Here is a 21,865-nt window from a genome sequence, read left to right as displayed (position 1 = left end):
TCGAGTGCTGGAGAGAAAGGGATACCCGTGGCTTCAGGAATCTTGCCAGAGCACCCAGCGGACTGAAGACTGCAGCAGGCAATATCTGTTTAAGGAAAGTGAATGAATCGCATTGTTTCCAGAGGGAGAAATTGGCAATTTGTAAAAGGACATTGCTAAAAAAAAGCGATTAACGCATCTAGTATGATGGTAAGAAAATAAAAGATTTATTTTGAATTAACTTTGATTCAGAAACGTGGTAAGGCAGGAGGGCAGGTTAAGTTTAATTTAAAGGCTTGTGAATGAGAAGATGACTCCAGGAATTGCTAAACTCAGTTGACACAGCATTTCTTAGGCAGTGTAGTGCAAATAGGTGGGATGTCCCGTTGGATGGGATGTCAAACGCGGGCTTTGGAAATCTCAATGCAACATTCAAATAAGAGCAAAAACAGCCCCTGCCAAACATCTCAGCTAAGATCAGCAAGTCCAAATTAAATCATCTTACTCGATCTATGTGATGCTTTGTTGCTAGTTTTGCTTCAGAGCAACATTCATGACACTAAAAACAATGTAATTGTGTGTAAACTTTTGAGGTGACTAGGCACTTTATAAATGCATTAAAAAAAAACTTGCTCTAATATGACTCTCAGTTACAATCTCTTTTGCAATGGAGAACATAGGACACAGACAATTTACAGCATCAACTGAGATGACATCAGGACATGCAGTATTGTTCCAAATGTGAGTTATCTGGTATCAAATATATATTATGAATGTACAGAACTGACACCAGGGCTCTACAGGGTATGCTGTCAATCTTAGCAATGAAATGCTGAGACAGATGGTGTAATATTTGATGCTAATGTGATGTTATGATGTACAAAATGGTCACTTCAAAACAGTTGATACATTTCAAAGAAATTGGTAGAATGTTAACTACTCTAAGGTCACATTGAGAGATGCAGTAAGATGCAAGTTTTGTTTTCAAATGCACTCTTTTCATTTACAAGTGAATAGCATTATAGTGTAAGTTATGTGAAATAGCACCAACATGGTACTTGCAAGTGAGGTTGTGACAAAACTCTCAAATACCTATTTTTTCCACAAAAGACTGGGTTTGCTGAGTCTCGCAAATGGTGATACTGCTGCTGAAAGTAATAGTGAATGGGTTAGTTGTGGCTGTGGGGGAAGCTGCTGTGATTTCTTTAAGGCAACTATGCAATGCAGTTTTGCACCAATGCAATGCAGTTTTAGCCTTGCAACACTTTAATTGGTCTCATCTAGTCTTGTTGCAAAACAAGATAATGCAGTGTCACATCAGACTATCTGGAAATTCTGAAAGCTTCATTTTAATTTAATTTCAGAGTTTAGCATATATAAGCTTTTTATTGCTTTATATTTTCATCACTTATTAATTGTCTTTGTCTATGCTGCAGATATTGAACTTTTTGGATATTCTTTAACCCAAGTCTATCTTAGTTAAGGTGAACTGGGGCAGCTATTGAAAATAAGAGAGTGTGGGAAAAACCGCAGCAGGTCTGGCAGCATCTGTAGAGAAAGGTACAGAGTCGACATTTCAAGTTCGAAATGACTTCTTCAGGACGGAGTTTTATTTCATATTTTCAGCATCCACAACATTTTGGTTTTAAGCTACTGGAGCGTAATCATTGACCTCAGCGCCATGAGGCTGTGGGGAAATCTGCTCATGTTTTCATTCCTGATTTGTAGTAGTGACCTTTTCCAGAAAATACATGACGTGTGTATGGATATTAGGTGAGCAAAGGGTTCAGCTGAATAACCTCCCCACTGTCAAATAACAAGCTGGCATCTACTGCCATGGCTCACTTATGAAAAGTGGTCCCTGTAAGTGGGCATCAGATGGCTGTTTGCAAAGCTAGAAATAAACCAGAGCATCAATCAGTTTTCATCAATAGTCCCATCCAAAACATTAACCTAACCGTCTCTAGAATCGATTGGTGCTTGATGACTGGCACAGACACGATAGGCCAAAGGGCCTCTTTCTGTGCTGTAAAATTCAATGACTATGGCTCTCTTCGATATTGTTTAACCTGTTATGCATTTGCAATTTTCAAGAAGATAACTGTTTTTTTCTTCACTAGGGTGGCAATCTTTACAACACATAACAACGCATCTGACAATCCACGGAAACTATCTCATCCTATTTCTTTCCAATTCTTCCTCTGTAGATCATTAAGATGGCAGGAATCTGCACTTATGCTTTCTTGATAATCTTTCTCGTCGTCGAATCCTGCTGCACTCCAAAGGTAAAGTTCTGAAACAAACTCTTGATTCTTGATATTTATCAAGATATTTATTTATACTTTTCAAATGTGTTTTTTCTCTCCCCTAGAGCAGGGTTATTCCAAAAAGTTGGGGTCCACAGTCCATGCTATACCTTAAAGGACGGTGTAAGTAAAATCTTTTAAAAATATATATTTTATTGAAGTATTTGTAATTTTCACAGTTTAACAATTTAACATTTCTTAAACAACCGAGCGGGCCAACATTAAAATAATATACCCTACTACCCCCCCCCCCCCCACCCCGATCTCCTGATTACCCGTATATTAAGTTCCCTGTCCTTGTCTTGCAGTACCACGCCTCTCATTTTCCTTCCCCCCCCCCCTTTTCCCTCCCCCCACCCCTCCCCTTACTGCTGACGTTCAAGTTTCCTCAAAGAAGTTGATAAACGGCTGCCACCTCCGGGCGAACCCCTGAATTGAGCCTCTCAAGGCAAACTTAGTTTTTCCAGCCTGAGAAACCCTGCCATGTCGCTGACCCACACTCCTGACTTTGGAGGCTCCGAGTCCCTCCATCCCAGCAAAATCTGTCTCCGGGCCACCAGGAGAAGAAGGCCAGGACATCGGACTCCCTCCCTCCCTGGGCCCCCGGATCTTCCGATACCCCAAATATTGTAATTTCCGGTCTCGGAATCACCCTCCCTTCCAGGATGTCTGACATGACATCCGCAAATCCCTGCCAGAATACCCTCAACTTCAGACATGCCCAGAACATATGTACATGATTTGCCGGGCATCCCCCACAGCGTCCGCACATATCCTCCACTTCCTCAAAAAACCTACTCATCCGGGCTACTGTCATGTGGGACCGATGAACCACCTTGAACTGGCCTTTTCCCATATTCCGACTTCCAACTCCCCTCCCAACTCTTCCTCCCAACTCTTCCTCCCACTTCCTCTTCACCTCTCCGATTGGGACTCCTTCCCACTCCATCAATTCCTTGTATATCTCCGAGACCCTCCCCTCCCCAACTCCCGTTTTGACATCCCCTTATCCTGTAGTCCCCTCAGGGGGCGGCGAAGAAAGCTTGGAAACTGCTTCCGGACAAAATCCCGTACCTGCAGATATCGAAACCCGTTCCCACCCGGCAACTCAGACTTCTCCTCTAAAGCCTCCAGGCTCGGGAAACCCTCCTGAATGAAGAGATCCCCAAATCTCGCAATCCTTGCCCGCTTTTGGAGTACTGAGCCAGTGAGAATGGCAGGAGCGCCGTTAGTAAAGCCCCCAAGCTCGTTCCCTTACAAGATGCCGCCTCTACTCAATCCCAAACTGACCCCTCCCCCACTGCCCACTTCCTGACCATCGATATGTTGGCCGCCCTGTAATAGTTAATAAAACTCAGGAGGACTAAGCCCCCCTCCCCGCGACCCCATTCCAGGAGTGCCTTCTTCACCCTCGGGGTTTTACCAGCCCACACAAAACCTGAGATCACTGCATTCATTTTCCTAAAAAAGGCCTTGGGACAAAAATCGGGAGACATTGAAAAAAGAACAGGAGCCTTGGGAGAACTGTCATCTTCACCGTCTGCACCCTCCCCACTAGTGTCAGCGGGAGCATGTCCCACCTGCGGAAATCCCTTTTCCTCTGATCGACCGCTCTACCCAAACTTAACTTGTGCCCCCAATCCTTAGCCACCTGAATCCCCAGATACCTGGGGCAGCACAGTAGCATAGTGGTTAGCACAGTTGCTTCACAGCTCCAGGGCCCCAGGTTCGATTCCCGGCTTGGGTCACTGCCTGTGCGGAGACTGCACATTCTCCCCGTGTGTGCGTGGGGCTGCTCCGGTTTCCTCCCACAGTCCAAAGATGTGCGGGTTAGGTGGATTGGCCATGCAAAAACTGCCCTTAGTGTCCAAAAAAGGTTAAATGGGGGTTACTGGGTTACGGTAGAGACGTGGGCTTGAGTGGGGTGCTCTTTGTAAGGGCCGGTGAAGACTGGATGGGCCGAATGGCCTCCTTCTGCACTGTAAATTCTATGATTCTATGATACTTGAAACTCCTCCCCACCACTTTAAAAGGTAATTCCCTCAATCTCCTTTTCTGCCCCTGTGCCTGAATCGCAAACACCTCGCTCTTTCCCATATTTAGCTTGTTGCTGGAATTTGTAGCTCAAATTCTTCCAGTGCCTCCATAATCCAGCCCCCCCCCCCCCACCCCTCCCCCCAACAGGTCTGTGATTATAAAGGAGTAAATCGTCCACGTAGAGCAAGACCCTATGCTCCCCCCCACCCCCCCCCACTATCCCCTGCCAGACATTCGATGACCTAAAGGCCATTGCCAAGGGCTCTATGGCCAGGGCAAACTGCATTGGGGAGAGCCTTCCACCTTGTCTTGTCCCCCTACAAAGTCTAAAATATTCTGACTGGACCCAGTTGGTTCTTACATTCGCCACCGGAGCCTGGTATAGCAACCGGACCCAATCCACAATCCCTGCCCGAACCCAAACCTGCCTAGAATATCCCATAGGTAGTTTCACTCCACCTGGTCAAAGGCCTTTTCTGCATCCATGGCTACTACCACCTCAACCTCGCGCCCCTCCGCTGGCATCATTATAACATTTAAGAGCCATCTAATGTTGGACGTCAGGTGCGTACCCTTCACAAATCCCGTCTGATCCTCCCCGATTACCTCCGGGACACAGTCCTCTATACATGTGGCCAAGATCTTTACCAGCAATTTAGCGTCTACGTTCAAAAGCGAGATCTGCCTATATGATCCACAGCTCTCTGGGTCCTTATCCCGCTTCAAAATGAGAGAGATCGATGCTTGTGATAATGTTGGGGGGAGCACTCCCAACTCCTTTGACTCAGTAAAAGCCTTAACCAGGAGCGGCCCCAGTAACCCAGAAAACGTTTTGTAGAACTCCACTGGGTATCCATCAGGTCCCGGGGCCTTACCCGATTGCATCGCCCCCAATCCGTCTATCACCTCCCCGAGCCCAATTGGGTCCCCCAGGCATTCCACCAGCTCCTCATCTACCTTCGGGTACTTTAGCCCCCCCCAGAAATCGCTTCATACCCTCCTCGTCTGGGGGTTCCGATTTATAAAGTCGACTATAGAATTCACGAATCACATCATTTACCACCCCCGGGTCCACCACCACCTTCCCCCTCATATCCTTTACCCTCCCAATTTCCCTCGCTGCCTCCTGTTTCCTCAGCTGATGTGCTAAAATCCTACTGGCTTCCTCCCCATATTCGTTCACCGCCCCTTTTACCCTCCTCAGCTGCCCCTCTGCCTTACCTGTGGATGGAAGCCCAAATTCCATTTGAAGTCTTTGACGCTCCTTCAGGAGCTCCTCATCCGGAGACTCCGCATACCTCCTGCCCACCTGTAAAATTTCCCCTACCAGCCTGTCCAACTCCGCCCATTCAGGCTTCTCCCTGTGGGCCCGAATCAAGATGAATTCCCCTCTGATAACCGCCTTCAATGCTTCCCAAACCACCCCTGCTGTGGTCTCACCCATGTCGTTGCTCTTTATGTACCCTCGGATGGCCTACCTCACCCACTCACCGATCTCATCCTCCGCTAGCAGCCCTGCATCTCACCTCCATTGCGGATGCTGGGTCTTTCCTGTGCTCACTCGTAGGTCTATGCAGTGTGGAGCGTGATCCAACACCACGATTGCTGAATACTCGGTGCCCTCCACTCCCGCTAACAGCATTTTGCCAAGTACGAAAAAGTCTATCCTGGAATCTCCCCCCCCCCCCCCCCGCGCGCACGGGCTCCATGAACCTCCGCAGCTCTTTCGCCATTGCTGACACCTTTCCCGACCTGGAACTCGACCGGTCTAGAACCGTGTTTAAAATCTCCCCCCATAATCAGCCGGTGCAAGTCCAGGTCCGGAATCCTCCCCACCTCCCCAGCACCCTCCTGACAAACGTGCCATCATCCCAGTTTGGGGCGTATATATTCACCAACTCCACAGCCATTCCCTCCAGCTTCCCACAAACCATAATAAATATATCCCCGGGTCTGCCTCTATCTTTCCCACCTCGAATGCCACCTTTTTGGTAACCAGAATTGCCACCCACCTTGTTTTAAAGTCCAATCCCGAATGAAACACCTGCCCGACCCATCCCTCAATCTAACTTGGTCTCCCAGCTTCAAATGCGCGAACACACGGGCCCTTTTGACCGGCCCATGCAGCCCACGTATGTTCCACGTGACCAACCTGGTCAGGGGGCACTCTAGCCCCCTCTCCTGCCGATCAACCATGACCTTTCCTAGGCCAGCCCCTTGGCCCATGCCCCACGCCTCACCTGGCCCGCCCCCGGCAGCTACCATCGTCCACTCTCCTCCTCCAACACCTTGAAAGTCCCCTCCTCGTCAGCAGTCTACCCCCCACCAGAGTATGAAAGGAGAAAGTAAAGCAAGAAGCATCAGTTAAATGGTATGTGGCAATCATTTTCTGTGATTGTGACTGATTTTCCGAATCATTTCCTCAGTCATTTGGTCAAACCACGCAAGGGAAACCAGAATTGACCACCGCCTTCTCCTGTATTAATACGTTTCAGTGGTGCTTGAACACTTAAGTTACATTTTCCTGACAAGTATTGACCCCAGTGGCGCTGTTATTAAAGCTCCCAGCATTAGTTTAAACATACCTATTAACTGCTGAGGCATTATACCAATTATTGTCCAAAGCAATTATTGTCCAAAGGAAAGTGGTTCATTGTTGGTTCAGTAGAATAAGGAAAGGTAATGAGATTGTGAGTGTCAGTATAGTTGAATAATGTTATTACTATAATTGATCGGAGTGTTACAGTAGCAATGCCAGTCCTCTCTGTGAATCTTGTATTCATGGCCAGAGGGTGCTTTGAAATTTTTAGTAGGGGCTCAGCTCTTTCTCGGATAATTCATTTATCCATTGACACAGACATGTTCCAAGAGGAATAATGTTGTTTCTTCTCACACAGTAGGGGGGTCATTCATTTATTTTTCAATTTTCTTTCCTGGTCCCTGTAATGTTCCTCACGGAACCTACAGGATGGGAATGTTTGTCTTCCCCATGCTTCTTGCGGAGTATGAGCTCCCCGCCTCGGGTGGGGTATTTCAATTAACCCATGTATATAAGGTCGGCCAGTAAGGCGCTGACCTCAGGACGAAACCGGTAGGCTTCTACCAGGTAGTGTACACATCATTTGTGTAAATAAAACTTTGTTTCTTATTTTACTCGGCGTGGACTCCACATGTCCTTATTAAAGTCCCTTTTCTTCTGCAGAAGTAATCTTTCTGCACAAGCACTGACAGTCTTTAGTCAATGCCCATTCACGTGCACTTTTCAGTCATTAGGATTGGAAATACTGGCTGAATATTTATGTCCCAAACTCAATTGTAGCACCTGCTGATCCCTGCTGATTTTACCTGCAGGAAGTGCTGCCATCTCCAGCTCCTCCAAGACCGAGTTAGGGAACTGGAGCTGGAGTTGGAAGAACTTCGGATCATTTGGGAGGCAGAAGGGGTCATAGATAACAGCTTCAGGGAATTAGTTACACCAAAGATTGGAGATAGGTGGGTAACTGTAAGAGGGACTCGGAAAAAGCAGTCAGTGCAGGGATCCCCTGCGGTCGTTCCCCTGAGAAACAAGTATACCGCTTTGGATACTTGTGGGGGGGGGACTTACCAGGGGTAAGCCATGGGGTACGGGCCTCTGGCACGGAGTCTGTCCCTGTTGCTCAGAAGGGAAGGGGGGAGAGGAGCAGAGCATTAGTAATTGGGGACTCTATAGTCAGGGGCACAGATAGGAGATTTTGTGGGAGCGTGAGAGACTCACGTTTGGTATGTTGCCTCCCAGGTGCAAGGGTACGTGATGTCTCGGATCGTGTTTTCCGGGTCCTTAGGGGGGAGGGGGAGCAGCCCCAAGTCGTGGTCCACATTGGCACTAACGACATAGGTAGGAAAGGGGACAAGGATGTCAGGCAGGCTTTCAGGGAGCTAGGATGGAAGCTCATAACTAGAACAAACAGAGTTGTTATCTCTGGGTTGTTGCCCGTGCCACGTGATAGTGAGATGAGGAATAGGGAGAGAGAGCATTTAAACACGTGGCTACAGGGATGGTGCAGGCGGGAGGGATTCAGATTTCTGGATAACTGGGGCTCTTTCTGGGGAAGGTGGGACCTCTACAGACAGGATGGTCTACATCTGAACCTGAGGGGCACAAATATCCTGGGGGGGAGATTTGTTAGTGCTCTTTGGGGGGGTTTAAACTAATGCAGCAGGGGCATGGGAACCTGGATTGTAGTTTTAGGGTAAGGGAGAATGAGAGTATAGAGGTCAGGAGCACAGATTTGACGTCGCAGGAGGGGGCCAGTGTTCAGGTAAGTGGTTTGAAGTGTGTCTACTTCAATGCCAGGAGTATACGAAACAAGGTAGGGGAACTGGCAGCATGGGTTGGTACCTGGGACTTCGATGTTGTGGCCATTTCGGAGACATGGATAGAGCAGGGACAGGAATGGATGTTGCAGGTTCCGGGGTTTAGGTGTTTTAGTAAGCTCAGAGAAGGAGGCAAAAGTGGGGGAGGTGTGGCGCTGCTAGTCAAGAGCAGTATTACGGTGGCGGAGAGGATGCTAGATGGGGACTCTTTTTCCGAGGTAGTATGGGCTGAAGTTAGAAACAGGAAAGGAGAGGTCACCCTGTTGGGAGTTTTTTATAGGCCTCCTAATAGTTCTAGGGATGTAGAGGAAAGGATGGCGAAGATGATTCTGGATAAGAGCGAAAGTAACAGGGTAGTTATTATGGGAGACTTTAACTTTCCAAATATTGACTGGAAAAGATATAGTTCGAGTACAATAGATGGGTCGTTTTTTGTACAGTGTGTGCAGGAGGATTTCCTGAAACAATATGTTGACAGGCCAACAAGAGGCGAGGCCACGTTGGATTTGGTTTTGGGTAATGAACCAGGCCAGGTGTTGGATTTGGAGGTAGGAGAGCACTTTGGGTACAGTGACCACAATTCGGTGACGTTTACGTTAATGATGGAAAGGGATAAGTATACACCGCAGGGCAAGAGTTATAGCTGGGGGAAGGGCAATTATGATGCCATTAGACGTGACTTGGGGGGGATAAGGTGGAGAAGTAGGCTGCAAGTGTTGGGCACACTGGATAAGTGGGGCTTGTTCAAGGATCAGCTACTGCGTGTTCTTGATAAGTATGTACCGGTCAGACAGGGAGGAAGGCGTCGAGCGAGGGAACCGTGGTTTACCAAGGAAGTGGAATCTCTTGTTAAGAGGAAGAAGGAGGCCTATGTGAAGATGAGGTGTGAAGTTTTGGTTGGGGCGATGGATAGTTACAAGGTAGCGAGGAAGGAACTAAAGAGAGAGCTAAGACGAGCGAGGAGGGGACATGAGAAGTATTTGGCAGGAAGGATCAAGGAAAACCCAAAAGCTTTCTATAGGTATGTCAGGAATAAGCGAATGACTAGGGAAAGAGTAGGACCAGTCAAGGACAGGGATGGGAAATTGTGTGTGGAGTCTGAAGAGATAGGCGAGATACTAAATGAATATTTTTCGTCAGTATTCACTCAGGAAAAAGATAATGTTGTGGAGGAGAATGCTGAGCCCCAGGCTAATAGAATAGATGGCATTGAGGTATGTAGGGAAGAGGTGTTGGCAATTCTGGACAGGCTGAAAATAGATAAGTCCCCGGGACCTGATGGGATTTATCCTAGGATTCTCTGGGAGGCCAGGGAAGAGATTGCTGGACCTTTGGCTTTGATTTTTATGTCATCATTGGCTACAGGAATAGTGCCAGAGGACTGGAGGACAGCAAATGTGGTCCCTTTGTTCAAAAAGGGGAGCAGAGACAACCCCGGCAACTATAGACCGGTGAGCCTCACGTCTGTAGTGGGTAAAGTCTTGGAGGGGATTATAAGAGACAAGATTTATAATCATCTAGATAGGAATAATATGATCAGGGATAGTCAGCATGGCTTTGTGAAGGGTAGGTCATGCCTCACAAACCTTATTGAGTTCTTTGAGAAGGTGACTGAACAGGTAGACGAGGGTAGAGCAGTTGATGTGGTGTATATGGATTTCAGCAAAGCGTTTGATAAGGTTCCCCATGGTAGGCTATTGCAAAAAATACGGAGGCTGGGGATTGAGGGTGGTTTAGAGATGTGGATCAGAAATTGGCTAGCTGAAAGAAGACAGAGGGTGGTGGTTGGTAGGAAATGTTCAGAATGGAGTACCACAAGTGGAGTACCACAAGGATCTGTTCTGGGGCCGTTGCTGTTTGTCATTTTTATCAATGACCTAGAGGAAGGCGCAGAAGGGTGGGTGAGTAAATTTGCAGACGATACTAAAGTCGGTGGTGTTGTCGATAGTGTGGAAGGATGTAGCAGGTTACAGAGGGATATAGATAAGCTGCAGAGCTGGGCTGAGAGGTGGCAAATGGAGTTTAATGTAGGGAAGTGTGAGGTGATTCACTTTGGAAGGAATAACAGGAATGCGGAATATTTGGCTAATGGTAAAGTTCTTGAAAGTGTGGATGAGCAGAGGGATCTAGGTATCCATGTACATAGATCCCTGAAAGTTGCCACCCAGGTTGATAGGGTTGTGAAGAAGGCCTATGGAGTGTTGGCCTTTATTGGTAGAGGGATTGAGTTCCGGAGTCGGGAGGTCATGTTGCAGCTGTACAGAACTCTGGTATGGCCGCATTTGGAGTATTGCGTACAGTTCTGGTCACCGCATTATAGGAAGGACGTGGAGGCTTTGGAGCGGGTGCAGAGGAGATTTACCAGGATGTTGCCTGGTATGGAGGGAAAATCTTATGAGGAAAGGCTGATGGACTTGAGGTTGTTTTCGTTGGAGAGAAGAAGGTTAAGAGGAGACTTAATAGAGGCATACAAAATGATCAGGGGGTTGGATAGGGTGGACAGTGAGAGCCTTCTCCCGCGGATGGATATGGCTGGCACGAGGGGACATAACTTTAAACTGAGAGGTAATAGATATAGGACAGAGGTCAGAGGTAGGTTCTTTACGCAAAGAGTAGTGAGGCCGTGGAATGCCCTACCTGCTACAGTAGTGAACTCGCCAACATTGAGGGCATTTAAAAGTTTATTGGATAAACATATGGATGATAATGGCATAGTGTAGGTTAGATGGCTTTTGTTTCGGTGCAACATCGTGGGCCGAAGGGCCTGTACTGCGCTGTATTGTTCTATGTTCTATGTACCGCAATTGCTGCCCCAGTGAGATGAGCTAATTTAACAAGGCAGAGGATTATTTTCATTACTAAAAAATAACAAACTTCTACAACGTTACCTACCAAGTTCCAATAAAAACCTACTCGAGTCACATGGTATCAGATATAAGCTGATTTGTTGTGGATAAATATTAACCCATATATATATAAGGTCGCAGGGGAAGGTCGGCCTTCCCCTGTGGGTGCAGGAGAAGATCCCGGACCTGGACTCGCACTGGTTGCGAGTGGACGGGTTTTTTTTTTGGGGGGGTGGGGGCACAATGACTGCAGTGGAGGCTGGATGTCGGGTTGTTAGCGGATGGGGAGGTGTGCAAGCGGGTGAGGGCTGCCTTCCGGGTGCATGTGGAACTGAATGATACAGGTGAGGTTTTGGCCGCCATGCTATGGGAGGCAGTCAAGGCAGTGGTAAGGGGGGGGGCGGGGGGGGGGGGGGGGGGGGGGTGTTAATTTTTATCCAGGCGCATAAGGAAAAGGAGGAGCGAGCAGAGATGACAAGATTGATGGACGAGATTCTGCGGGTGGATAGCAGGTATTCGGAGGCCCTGGGCGGGATTGTTGAAGGAGAGGCAGACGCTCCAGGTGGAATTCGGGCTGGTGTCCACGTTGTCCCCACCCCACCCCCACCCCCCCAAAAAAAAAAACGTCCACTCGCAACCAGTGCGAGTCCAGGTCCGGGATCTTCTCCTGCACCCACAGGGGAAGGCCGACCTTCCCCTGCGACCTTATATATATGGGTTAATATTTATCCACAACAAATCAGCTTATATCTGATACCATGTGACTTGAGTAGGTTTTTATTGGAACTTGGTAGGTAACGTTGTAGAAGTTTCCCCGTTTGCTGCCCTTGGGATTGCAGAATGAGGTGCTATTGAGGGAAGGAGTGAGTGAGGGTAAGGTGTCTGAGATTTGTAAGGAACTAATGGACTGGGAGGAAGCCCCGATAGGAGAAGTGAAACTGAAATGGGAGGAGGAATTGGGGAGGGAAATGGAGGCCGGGATGTAGGAGGAGGGTTTGAGGAGGGTGAATGCATCCTCGTCGTGTGCTAGGCTTAGCCTTGTACAGTTCAAGAAGTTCATATGGCGCACATGATGGTGGCCAAGATGAGTAGGTCTTTTGAGAGGGGTAGAGGATAGGTGTGGATGGTGCACGGGGAGGCCCGCAAAACACGTTCACATGTTCTGGGCATGTCCGAAACTGAAGGAGTTCTGGTACGGGTTCGGGGACATATTGTCTGAGGCGTTGAGAGTGAAGGTAGTCCAAAGTTCAGAAGTGTCGATATTTGGAGCATCGGAGACCCATGAGTCCAAGGGGTGAGAGAGGCTGATGTCCTGGCTTTTGCCTCCTTGATAGCCCAGAGACCGATTTTGCTGGAGTGGAGACCTCGGAGCCACCGAAACCAGGGGTATTGTTGAGCGACCTGACGGAGTTCCTAAGGTTGGAAAAAAATCAAGTTCGTCATGAGAAAGTCGGTCAATGTTTGCCCGAAGGTGGAAGCCATTAATCGACTTGTTCAAGGAGGATTGAGGTGTCAGGAGAGTGGGCTGGGGAGATAAAGGGGTTAAAACGGCGAAGGCAGGGTGGGAGGAGGGGAAGGACAGGGGGATTGAGATTAGCTAGTTATTTGTTAAGATGTTCCCGTTTGTTCTTACTCTTTTTTTTGTATTTACTGTTTATATAAATGGCTAAATAGAAATATTTAAAAAAAAGAAAGTGTCCAATTAATTTAAAATGTCCGATTTCATCAGGCCTAGATTACAGGCTGCTGTCCATTTTACCACAATACTGGGGAATAATCATGTAGGGGTCAGCTGGCGTTTGATTTCTTGTTCAAGTGGCCATCCTCAACTGTGAAGTTGGATGTTAGTTCTAGCAGAAAATTAAGGTGATTTATTTTGTTTCTAATGATGTATCTGACCATTGACTCCATGATGGGAGATTGTCGAGTTATGTTATACTCAAGATCGCGTGGCAAGACAGTGGTATAGAACATTTCATATTACATGTATTCCATAATATACTTGAACTGTGATTGTCTTAAGGATAATATGAAAGGTGCTTTATTCTGCTTAAATAAATATTGTACCTGACCAAAATAGAAAGCTGTTTCAGTTCCCTGAATTTGCAGCTACTCTCATAGTAACTTCATTTGAAGCCTACTTGTGACAATAAGCCATTTTCATTTCATTTCATCTGTCAACAATGCATTCACAATTTCATTTTATGGATTTAGGCAGCTGAAACATGAGCCAGAGAAATTCTGTAATGGTTAAAGATCCCATGAAGAGAATGATGGCTCAATACTAAAATCTGGATTAACTGTGGTGTTATTCTTCCAGATGGTAGAAGATCTGCTGAAGACAATGGTTATTATAACTATGATGTAAACATCTGGAATCTTCTCCTCGGAGGTAACTTCTGCATGTCAGTCTATTAATTTGTTTGTTAAACAAGGTGGGACAATGGTTGAACGCACAAAAAAAGCTACTTACATGCAATGGCTTATTAGAAAATACATATTTCAGGGACTATTATTTTCATCAAAAAATATATTCCATTCCTAAGTTAAAACACAATATTACGGTCTTTGGATGGTACAAGATCAGGATTCAAGGCTAAGGTACTTAAAATAGTTAAAGCACTAAATAGCACAGCATTAAAACTGATGGGAGCCTTGCGGTGGAGTATAAAGACTTTCAGTAGTTGCTTGCAGTCCCATTGTTAACCTTGCATTCCTAATTACATGTACCCTATTTAAATTTTATAGGACATATTTATTTGTAAATGAATAACTTGCAAAGACTGGGAAAAAAGCAGCAAATATATGAAGCAAGTAAATCAAAGGAAAAGTAATAATTACATTCAAACAAATATTTGTAGCAGTATCACAAATGATCCAGAATTTCTCTGTATTTTCGGCAGCTATTGAGAATTCTCCCATTAGGTTGGCATCAAAAACCATAGAAGATACTAATGATCGACTAATAGCATTGACGTTGCTAACATTTGATTTCAATTGACAACCATTGATAATATTAAGTCTTCAACCAATAATCATTAATGATAGTGGCAATGACCTTTACCAATAGCCATTGATGATTATGAGTTGCAATCAATATCATTGACGATATCATATACCAAAGATTTCCAATGATTTGGGGAAAAGGTATGCTGTGATAACAAGTGTGTTCAAAAGAAATAATTCAAAAAATTGAGCTTTTTTTAAACTCACTGTTTTGAAATATGCAGTACCATATGATAAACTAGGGAATAAGTTCTCTGTTCAATTCCCTCTCTCCCTTCCCCAAGTCACGGGAACATGTCCGAGGAAGTTTCCAGGTTACCACTTTTTACTCATCGAAATTATTGCCAGCTGTGATGAATCCTCTTAAAGTCTTTTAAAACTCTCCAAGCTGTTAACAGGCAAAGGTAATAGAATTCAGATGAGATCTAATAAATGTATTTTAAAAGAATCCAGACTTCTTATGGAACAAAAAGCCTTCAGAGGTTTTCCTTGGCTCAGTGAAGGCTGAGGGCAGATCACGCCGAGTGCCAATAAAGTGCATAAGTGGTCATGCTTATGACCTTCTTCCTGTAATTTGGGATAGTGAGGACTCCACTGTACTTGCACCAATGGAGCAGAATCTCAGGCCTTTTGTGGTTTAATTTAATGCTGTTTTACCCTTGAAATGCCTGTAGCTGAATTAGCATGTCCGTGATTGCTGAACCATGTGCCACATTTTTCACATTAACTGGGTAGAGTTTCCACTACAAATATTCTGTTAATACTAGTGAGCCACGTTTTGGAGATGTGGCAATTTTATCATGGTTTTGTATTACACCTAAGAACATTTCTATTGATAAACAAATAAAGTTAAATAAACAAAGAATATGTCCTCCAAATCCTACAGGAAGAAAAATTAAAATGAGCCTGCTTCACTGGGACGAATATTGGACCCTGCAGAACTGAAAGAAAGACTTGCATTTATATAGTGCCCTTCAGGATGTCCCAAAGTGCTTTGCAGATAATTAATTAATAAGTCACTGTTGCTATACAGAGAAAATGGGCAATCAATTTGCACGCAGCAAAGTCTCATAATCAGCAATGAGGTATTGATCAGAAAATCTGTTTTGAAATGTTGGTTGAGAGTTAAATGTTGGCCAGGACATTGTGGAGATTTCCCTTCTCTACATCGAATAACATCACAGGATTGTTTACATCCACCTGGGAGGGCAGATGCAACCTCGGATAAATGTCTAATCTGAAAGATAGCGGGTGTGATATATCGGTCACGCTGCGCGTGAAAAGCAGCATGCCTTCGCACAACATGACCAATAAACGACGGGTGACCCCGCTCCTGGGATCTACACAGCTTGCCATGCCTCACGAGATCTAACGAGATTTCCCAAGATGTCGCGATGTAAAGCCCGCCCATTGTGGCAGGATCACGTTTTGGCAAATCTGCATATTATAGCGAGACAGCTAGTCTCAATTTAATATGCAGTTATCTGAGGTAACCAAGGCGTTGGGATCTAACCCCCACTCGCCTTGGAGACCTCAAGCGAGCGCTGTTCAGTACTGGTCTCCACACACGGGGACCAGACAGAATGGCACTTGTGGGGGTCTCCCATGGGATTTGAGGCCCCCCAGGTGCATGGAATATTTCAAAAGAGGGAAGGGGTGGATGCAAAGTGAAACCTAGGAAATACTGTGCTGATACATTTTGGTTCTGAACTTGAATTATTTTTCCAATAGTAAAGAGGAATCTCAGAAAAGAGTAAATGTTGCAGACAGGCTTGAAATGATAAACATACACACCTGAAAAATAAATGCCCATCAATTTTAGTAATAAAAACATTTTCTAGCCATTGCTGTTACTGGGACCTTGCAAATTGCCTGCCACACTTCCCTAAATTAAAAATAAAACAGAAGATGAGAGAGTTACTCAGCAGGTCAGGTAGGATCTGTGGAAACAAGACATAACATTTCAGGCTGCTGATGACATTCCATCAGAACCTTTTGTTTCTACATTAAAATATTGACTACAACTCAAAAATACTTCATTGATTGTAAAGTGCTTTGGGATGTTCTGATGTCGTGACAGGTGGTTCATAAATGCAAGTTTTTTCATCGTATCTTCATAATTTTAAACATCTCATTATTACCCATACAAAGTCGATGTTTTTCTAAGGTGAAAGGTAGGATATTCCTCCACCTTTACAAGTGGAATCAAACAGGATATAGTATTCTGGATGTGGCAAGAGGTTTTAATTTAGTTTTATGCTGAAGTGTATTAGTTATGTATCCCAGCCCCCAAGAGAGTCTCAGAGCAGCATCAGTTCAGCTACCGATGTACATCGATGGCCAGCATTGTAGCACGATGGTGAGCACTGTTGCTTCTCAGCGCCAGGGTCCCAGGTTCGATTCCCGCTTGGGTCACTGCCTTTGCAGAGTCTGCACGTTCTCCCGTGTCTGCGTGGATTTCCTCAGGGTGCTCCGGTTTCCTCCCACAAGTCCCGAAAGACGTTAGGGGAATTGGACATTCTGAATTCTCCCTCTGTGTACCCGAACAGGCGCCGGAGCGTGGCGACTAGGGGATTTTCACAGTCACTTCATTGCAGTGTTAATGTAAGCCTGCTTGTGACAATAATAAAGATTATTACTATGTTATGCTCAAGCTCTTCATTGCCTCGCTTGACCCCTCCACTGCATCTGTGCTGCCAGACTGTGTATCTGATATCAAGGCTCGACTTTACTGCAACTTGACACCAGACAAATGATGTGCCCAATTTCCTTCTCTCCTGTTAGTGACTGTACATCATTACTAACCAGAAAAGGATGGTGGAAATACAGATTTTGTCAGCTTTAGATCTTTGCTTTCAAACTATGATTGCTGCTCTACTTGATTCCGAGTTAGTACACGGGTAGCCCGCCAAAGCTGTCATTCACAGCATGTGCAGACTAGATTTTGAACATTGGATCTACAGCTTCCCCTGATCCTAATGGGGTTGGTTTGGTTGGAGTGGGTGCAGATGCAGCCGCTAGACATGATACCATGACAAAGATGATGTTCTAGAGCTCTACCCCATTCTATTGAATGTTCTTCTCCCTGATGTAACCATTTACAACAAGCAATTCTTTGCAAAGTGCATTTTCTGGATTGCTACTGGTATGAAGTGGAAATGTAGACAATTTGTGAACAATTAAAAGAAAAGTGTGCAAGTCTGCCCATTCAGGCCAGTTTCCATATTCTCCCTCTTCCTGCAGATTTCAAAAGGACACCAGCACTTGGAGACCAGGATCACTGGAAACAAGAAACCACTAAAAATATGAATCTTATGAATATGAAGTAGAACGGATTCATCAATCAACCATTGCAATACAAAATCAAACAATTCATACTGTTAATTTAAGGTCCATGAAATAGTCTCAATGTGATCCTTTAAGAGGTGGGTGACAGAAAGGTAGAGGCACAAAGGCTTTATCCATAGCAGAATCTTCAATCGTTAAACTTTGTGTGGAAAATATCTATGGAATTAAAATTCTAATTTCTAAGAAACATAGGTTCTCATAACAAAGCAAAACAAATTCTGACATTTCTTGGACCTACTAGTTCATCCTTTCTTATTTCCATTTCTCATAATGTTTTCAGTTCAAAATTGAGTGGAATAGAATCTATCTGCAGGTATCTCCACTCAGGAGACTGACAATAAACCCGTTGTCAGCCTCCCTGTAGAAGCTAGGAGCAAAAAGTGATAAAACCTGTGCTCCTCATCAAGGGGATATAAAATATATCTGTAGTAGAAGTACATGGCATTTAACAGTACAGAATAAATAAATCCAAAACACTGCTTCAAGTTAAATTACAACAGTATAAATTACAACAGTAGGACAAGGTTCATACTGGACAAAAGAAAATTTAGGACTGATCTCAGATGTCCTTTGCACAAAGTGATCAACGTATGCAATGGGCTTCTGGGTAGAGTGTGGGATGGGGAGGGGGAGGGAAAGAAAGTCTCGACATCATTTAAGAAGGAGATGAATTTAATAATGAGGATAGCATTATAACTTACTTCACGATAGATGAGCTAAGACATCTGTATTGGTCTGTGATTTTGTTATCATCTTAACCCAGGTTGGTCACATTGCATCCTATCCATCTCAGCAGCTAAACTCTGGCCATGTTCATCTCAGAATTTGCAGACAAATGGAACGTTTTAACTACTTCATTCGGCTTCACCTCCCCATTATCTTTCCCTATCTTTGTGCAAGTCAAGCATGAGCCCATTGAAAATAAGAATTTCTGGATATCTCTTATCATGCACTGAATTTGAAGATTTGTTCTTATTTGAGCAGCTGAAAACTCCAACTCCCATGATGTATCACTGGGTGATAGCTGATTCCTGAGGTTGTTTAAGCCACTTCTTTTTTATCCAGTTCTTGCAGTACATTACTTATGGGTCTTTCCAAATTGTTTATGAAAACTTATTGTTGCGGATTTTTTTTTCTGAAAGCAAGGCCAAGATTGTCAATGCTCCATTAAAGGTTTGAGAGATACCGTCACATTTACCGCCACAACGCTAGATTTGACTGACATCACAAAAGGATAAGAATATTATAAGTTTACAATACATGTGGAAATGGAGAATTTGAATATCATTGTATTACATTTAGATGAAGAATCTCATGAATTGTGTAGTACACATTCAATTATAATAAATGATCATATTTGCAGCACTTTATGTGTCAAGTTTTAATCAGATGCCCTGGAAACTCAGTGGGTAAATGCTCTGCCCAAGGTTGGTTTGAGTCATTTGACCAAGGCATTCCAGATTCAACCTTAACTTGCCTTGTCACGTTAGCTCAATGTAGCAGCAGTAATGGTGCTTTAACTGGTCTGTGGTTTAGAAAACATTCTTGTTCCTGATAGCTGCCTCACCCACCAGGCTGTAGCTAGGAGCTGCAATTGTCATGGTACACATACCCTTGCAAGAATATGTGCCTTCAAGAGAGGAGGAGAAAATGAGGGGGGAAATGCTTGGATAAATAAACATGATTGCTTGTGAAAGCTTCCGAAGGTTTCTCCCACACAGCAGGTTTATAGACAATTTATTATGCTTGGGGTCAAGAGAGAGAGAGAGAGAGATGGGAGGAGATATGACTGCATTCATTCCTTTATTTCAAGCAATCTGGTGTGTAAAATTATTTATTGCGTAGATCAATGTTCGAGGAAGGAGTTAACATATTACACAGGGTCAGTTCACGAGCAACATGCCTGCTGAGTATCAATACCACAATCGAGGTGGAGGGACAATTTCATTTTTCTGTACATTTATAGACTGAGAACGTATGGGTTCATAAGCATGAATGAGGCACAGATTGGACACAGAGAGTGACACGCCATGCCAAGGAGGGAATGAAAAGAATGGGTGTGAAAGAACTGAAATGTAAAGGAGAGCAAAATAAGTCACTGACTCAACTATCAAGAGCTAGGCTAAACCCATTCAAGGCAAGAGAAATAAAAACTGCAACTTGTTGAGTTTTAGAAATATATAAGCAGATTGATTTTTGATGGGTCTGAGTGAATTCACGATTTCACTTTAAGCGCCAATCTAACCGATTTATCTCCAAGAGATCCAATCACAGGGGTGACGAGCAGAAAATATCCAACTAGTCTCACTTTCTTCTTTTTCTTTAATGGAACCCTTATCCTCTTCATTAGAGCAGCCTCCAAGTTTTCTCTTTTGTATCAAACATGATTTTCCTCTCAAAAAGACAACTAGTCCATTGAGTCTGTCCTATACTGCCATGGGTGACCTTGATGCCTGCTTTCTATTTGTAGCTGGGTTGACTCCACTCAGAAAATTGCGCGTCTCTCTTTTGAATACTTGCAATGAAACTCTGTTCACATAACATAAGATTGGGAGTAGGCCATTTCACCCCTCGAGCCAGTTTTTCCATTTAATGATAATATGGCTGATCTACGGCTTAACACCACACTTGACTTTGCCCCAGTTCATTTAATACCTTCTCCAGTCAACAAAAATCTGAAAATTTCAGATTTAAAAAGACCAATTGATCGAGCTTCAATAGACCATAGGTCACTCTCTCCGAGAGAAAATGAGTGGTGGTGATTTAACCTGAGGGTCATCACACCTTGGGTGGGATTTTCTGCGTGGTCCGCCAGCGGGATCTTCTGGTCCCACCCTTGTCAACAGGATTTCCCGTTGAATACATTCCTTGCCGCTGGGAAATCCAAGGTGGTAGTACGCCGTCAGTGGTACCTGAATATCCCGCCGGCGTGAACAGGCGGTAAATTCCACCCATTGTGTGAGGGGCAAGGTTGAGAAGGCAGGACCTTCATGGATAACCTCAGCCGGTATGGGAATTGAACCCACACTGTTGCCCCCCCCCCCCCCCCCACCCCCCACCAAAGCACCTACTCCTGGAGATTTGTCACTTTTTAGTGCCATTATTTTCATAACTATTATGCTGCTTACATTAATTTCAGTGAGACTTTCGTTTCTGATTCAAAATATTTCCCTGGGATGTCCATCATCGTGACCTCTTCCTCTAAATCAAATGCTGGCGTGAAATTATTATTCATTATATCCACCATTTCCTTATTTGTTACAGAGATCAATTACTCCATTTGACCAACTAACTAGTTCGCTGCTTACATAACTTTTGCTTGCGCCTCCTGCTCTTCCCTATCTGGATTGAACAGCCTTTGCAACTCAACATAGGATAACCCTTTATTGTGAACTCTCTTTCTAGAACTAGGGACCCCTGTTGCCTATGCCTATTGTGGTAACTGAGAACCTTTAAACTAGACACAAATCAAGTGGCCCTCTTTTGAGAGTTTTTCCGGGGTCTCAATATTACCCAATATGTAACTGGATTGAAACTCAATACAGTTTTCTAGGTGAGGCCCAACTAGGAACTTGTCCAGAGGCAAAATAGTATTTCTTATTTTGAATTTAATTGTGCTGGCAAGACATCCTAAGATTGTATTCTCTTCTGATATAACCTCAAAGAACTGGAGATGACTCTTCAAAGTTTCATACGCTCAACATCCAAGTACTCCTATTAAACACTCTTGAATTTAATTCTGAAGGCTGTACACATTCTTGGTGTTGACCTTATCCAAGTGTATACCACTATATTAATCTATACTGAAGATGTAGGCACATTCCCCCTATAGTATCCAGATCTACTTGTAATTTATGTGCCTCGGTTAAGGCCCTTACACCTGCACATATCTCTATCATCTGCAAATATGCAGAGTTCCCTCGATGCCTTATTCAGATCTGAACAACGAAGGCCAAACACTGGTACTAGTGGGATTCCATTAATGAGCGA

The 21,865-nt window shown here is 44.6% G+C and overlaps 1 protein-coding gene across 1 annotated transcript; it reads left to right on the top strand.

The window, feature by feature from the left end:
* On the top strand, positions 1–19,240 carry LOC140384557 (spexin prohormone 2-like). Its single transcript, XM_072466360.1, has 5 exons — positions 1–189; positions 2,187–2,264; positions 2,351–2,408; positions 13,842–13,913; positions 17,771–19,240. The coding sequence occupies exons 1-5, from the start codon at positions 184–186 to the stop codon at positions 17,854–17,856; spliced, it is 300 nt and encodes a 99-aa protein (XP_072322461.1). The 5' UTR covers positions 1–183; the 3' UTR covers positions 17,857–19,240.
* The last annotated feature ends 2,625 nt before the right edge of the window (positions 19,241–21,865 follow it).

This window comes from Scyliorhinus torazame, chromosome 10, assembly GCF_047496885.1.
Source record: "Scyliorhinus torazame isolate Kashiwa2021f chromosome 10, sScyTor2.1, whole genome shotgun sequence".
Lineage (NCBI taxonomy): Eukaryota > Metazoa > Chordata > Chondrichthyes > Carcharhiniformes > Scyliorhinidae > Scyliorhinus > Scyliorhinus torazame.
This window is presented reverse-complemented; position numbering and strand designations above follow the sequence as displayed.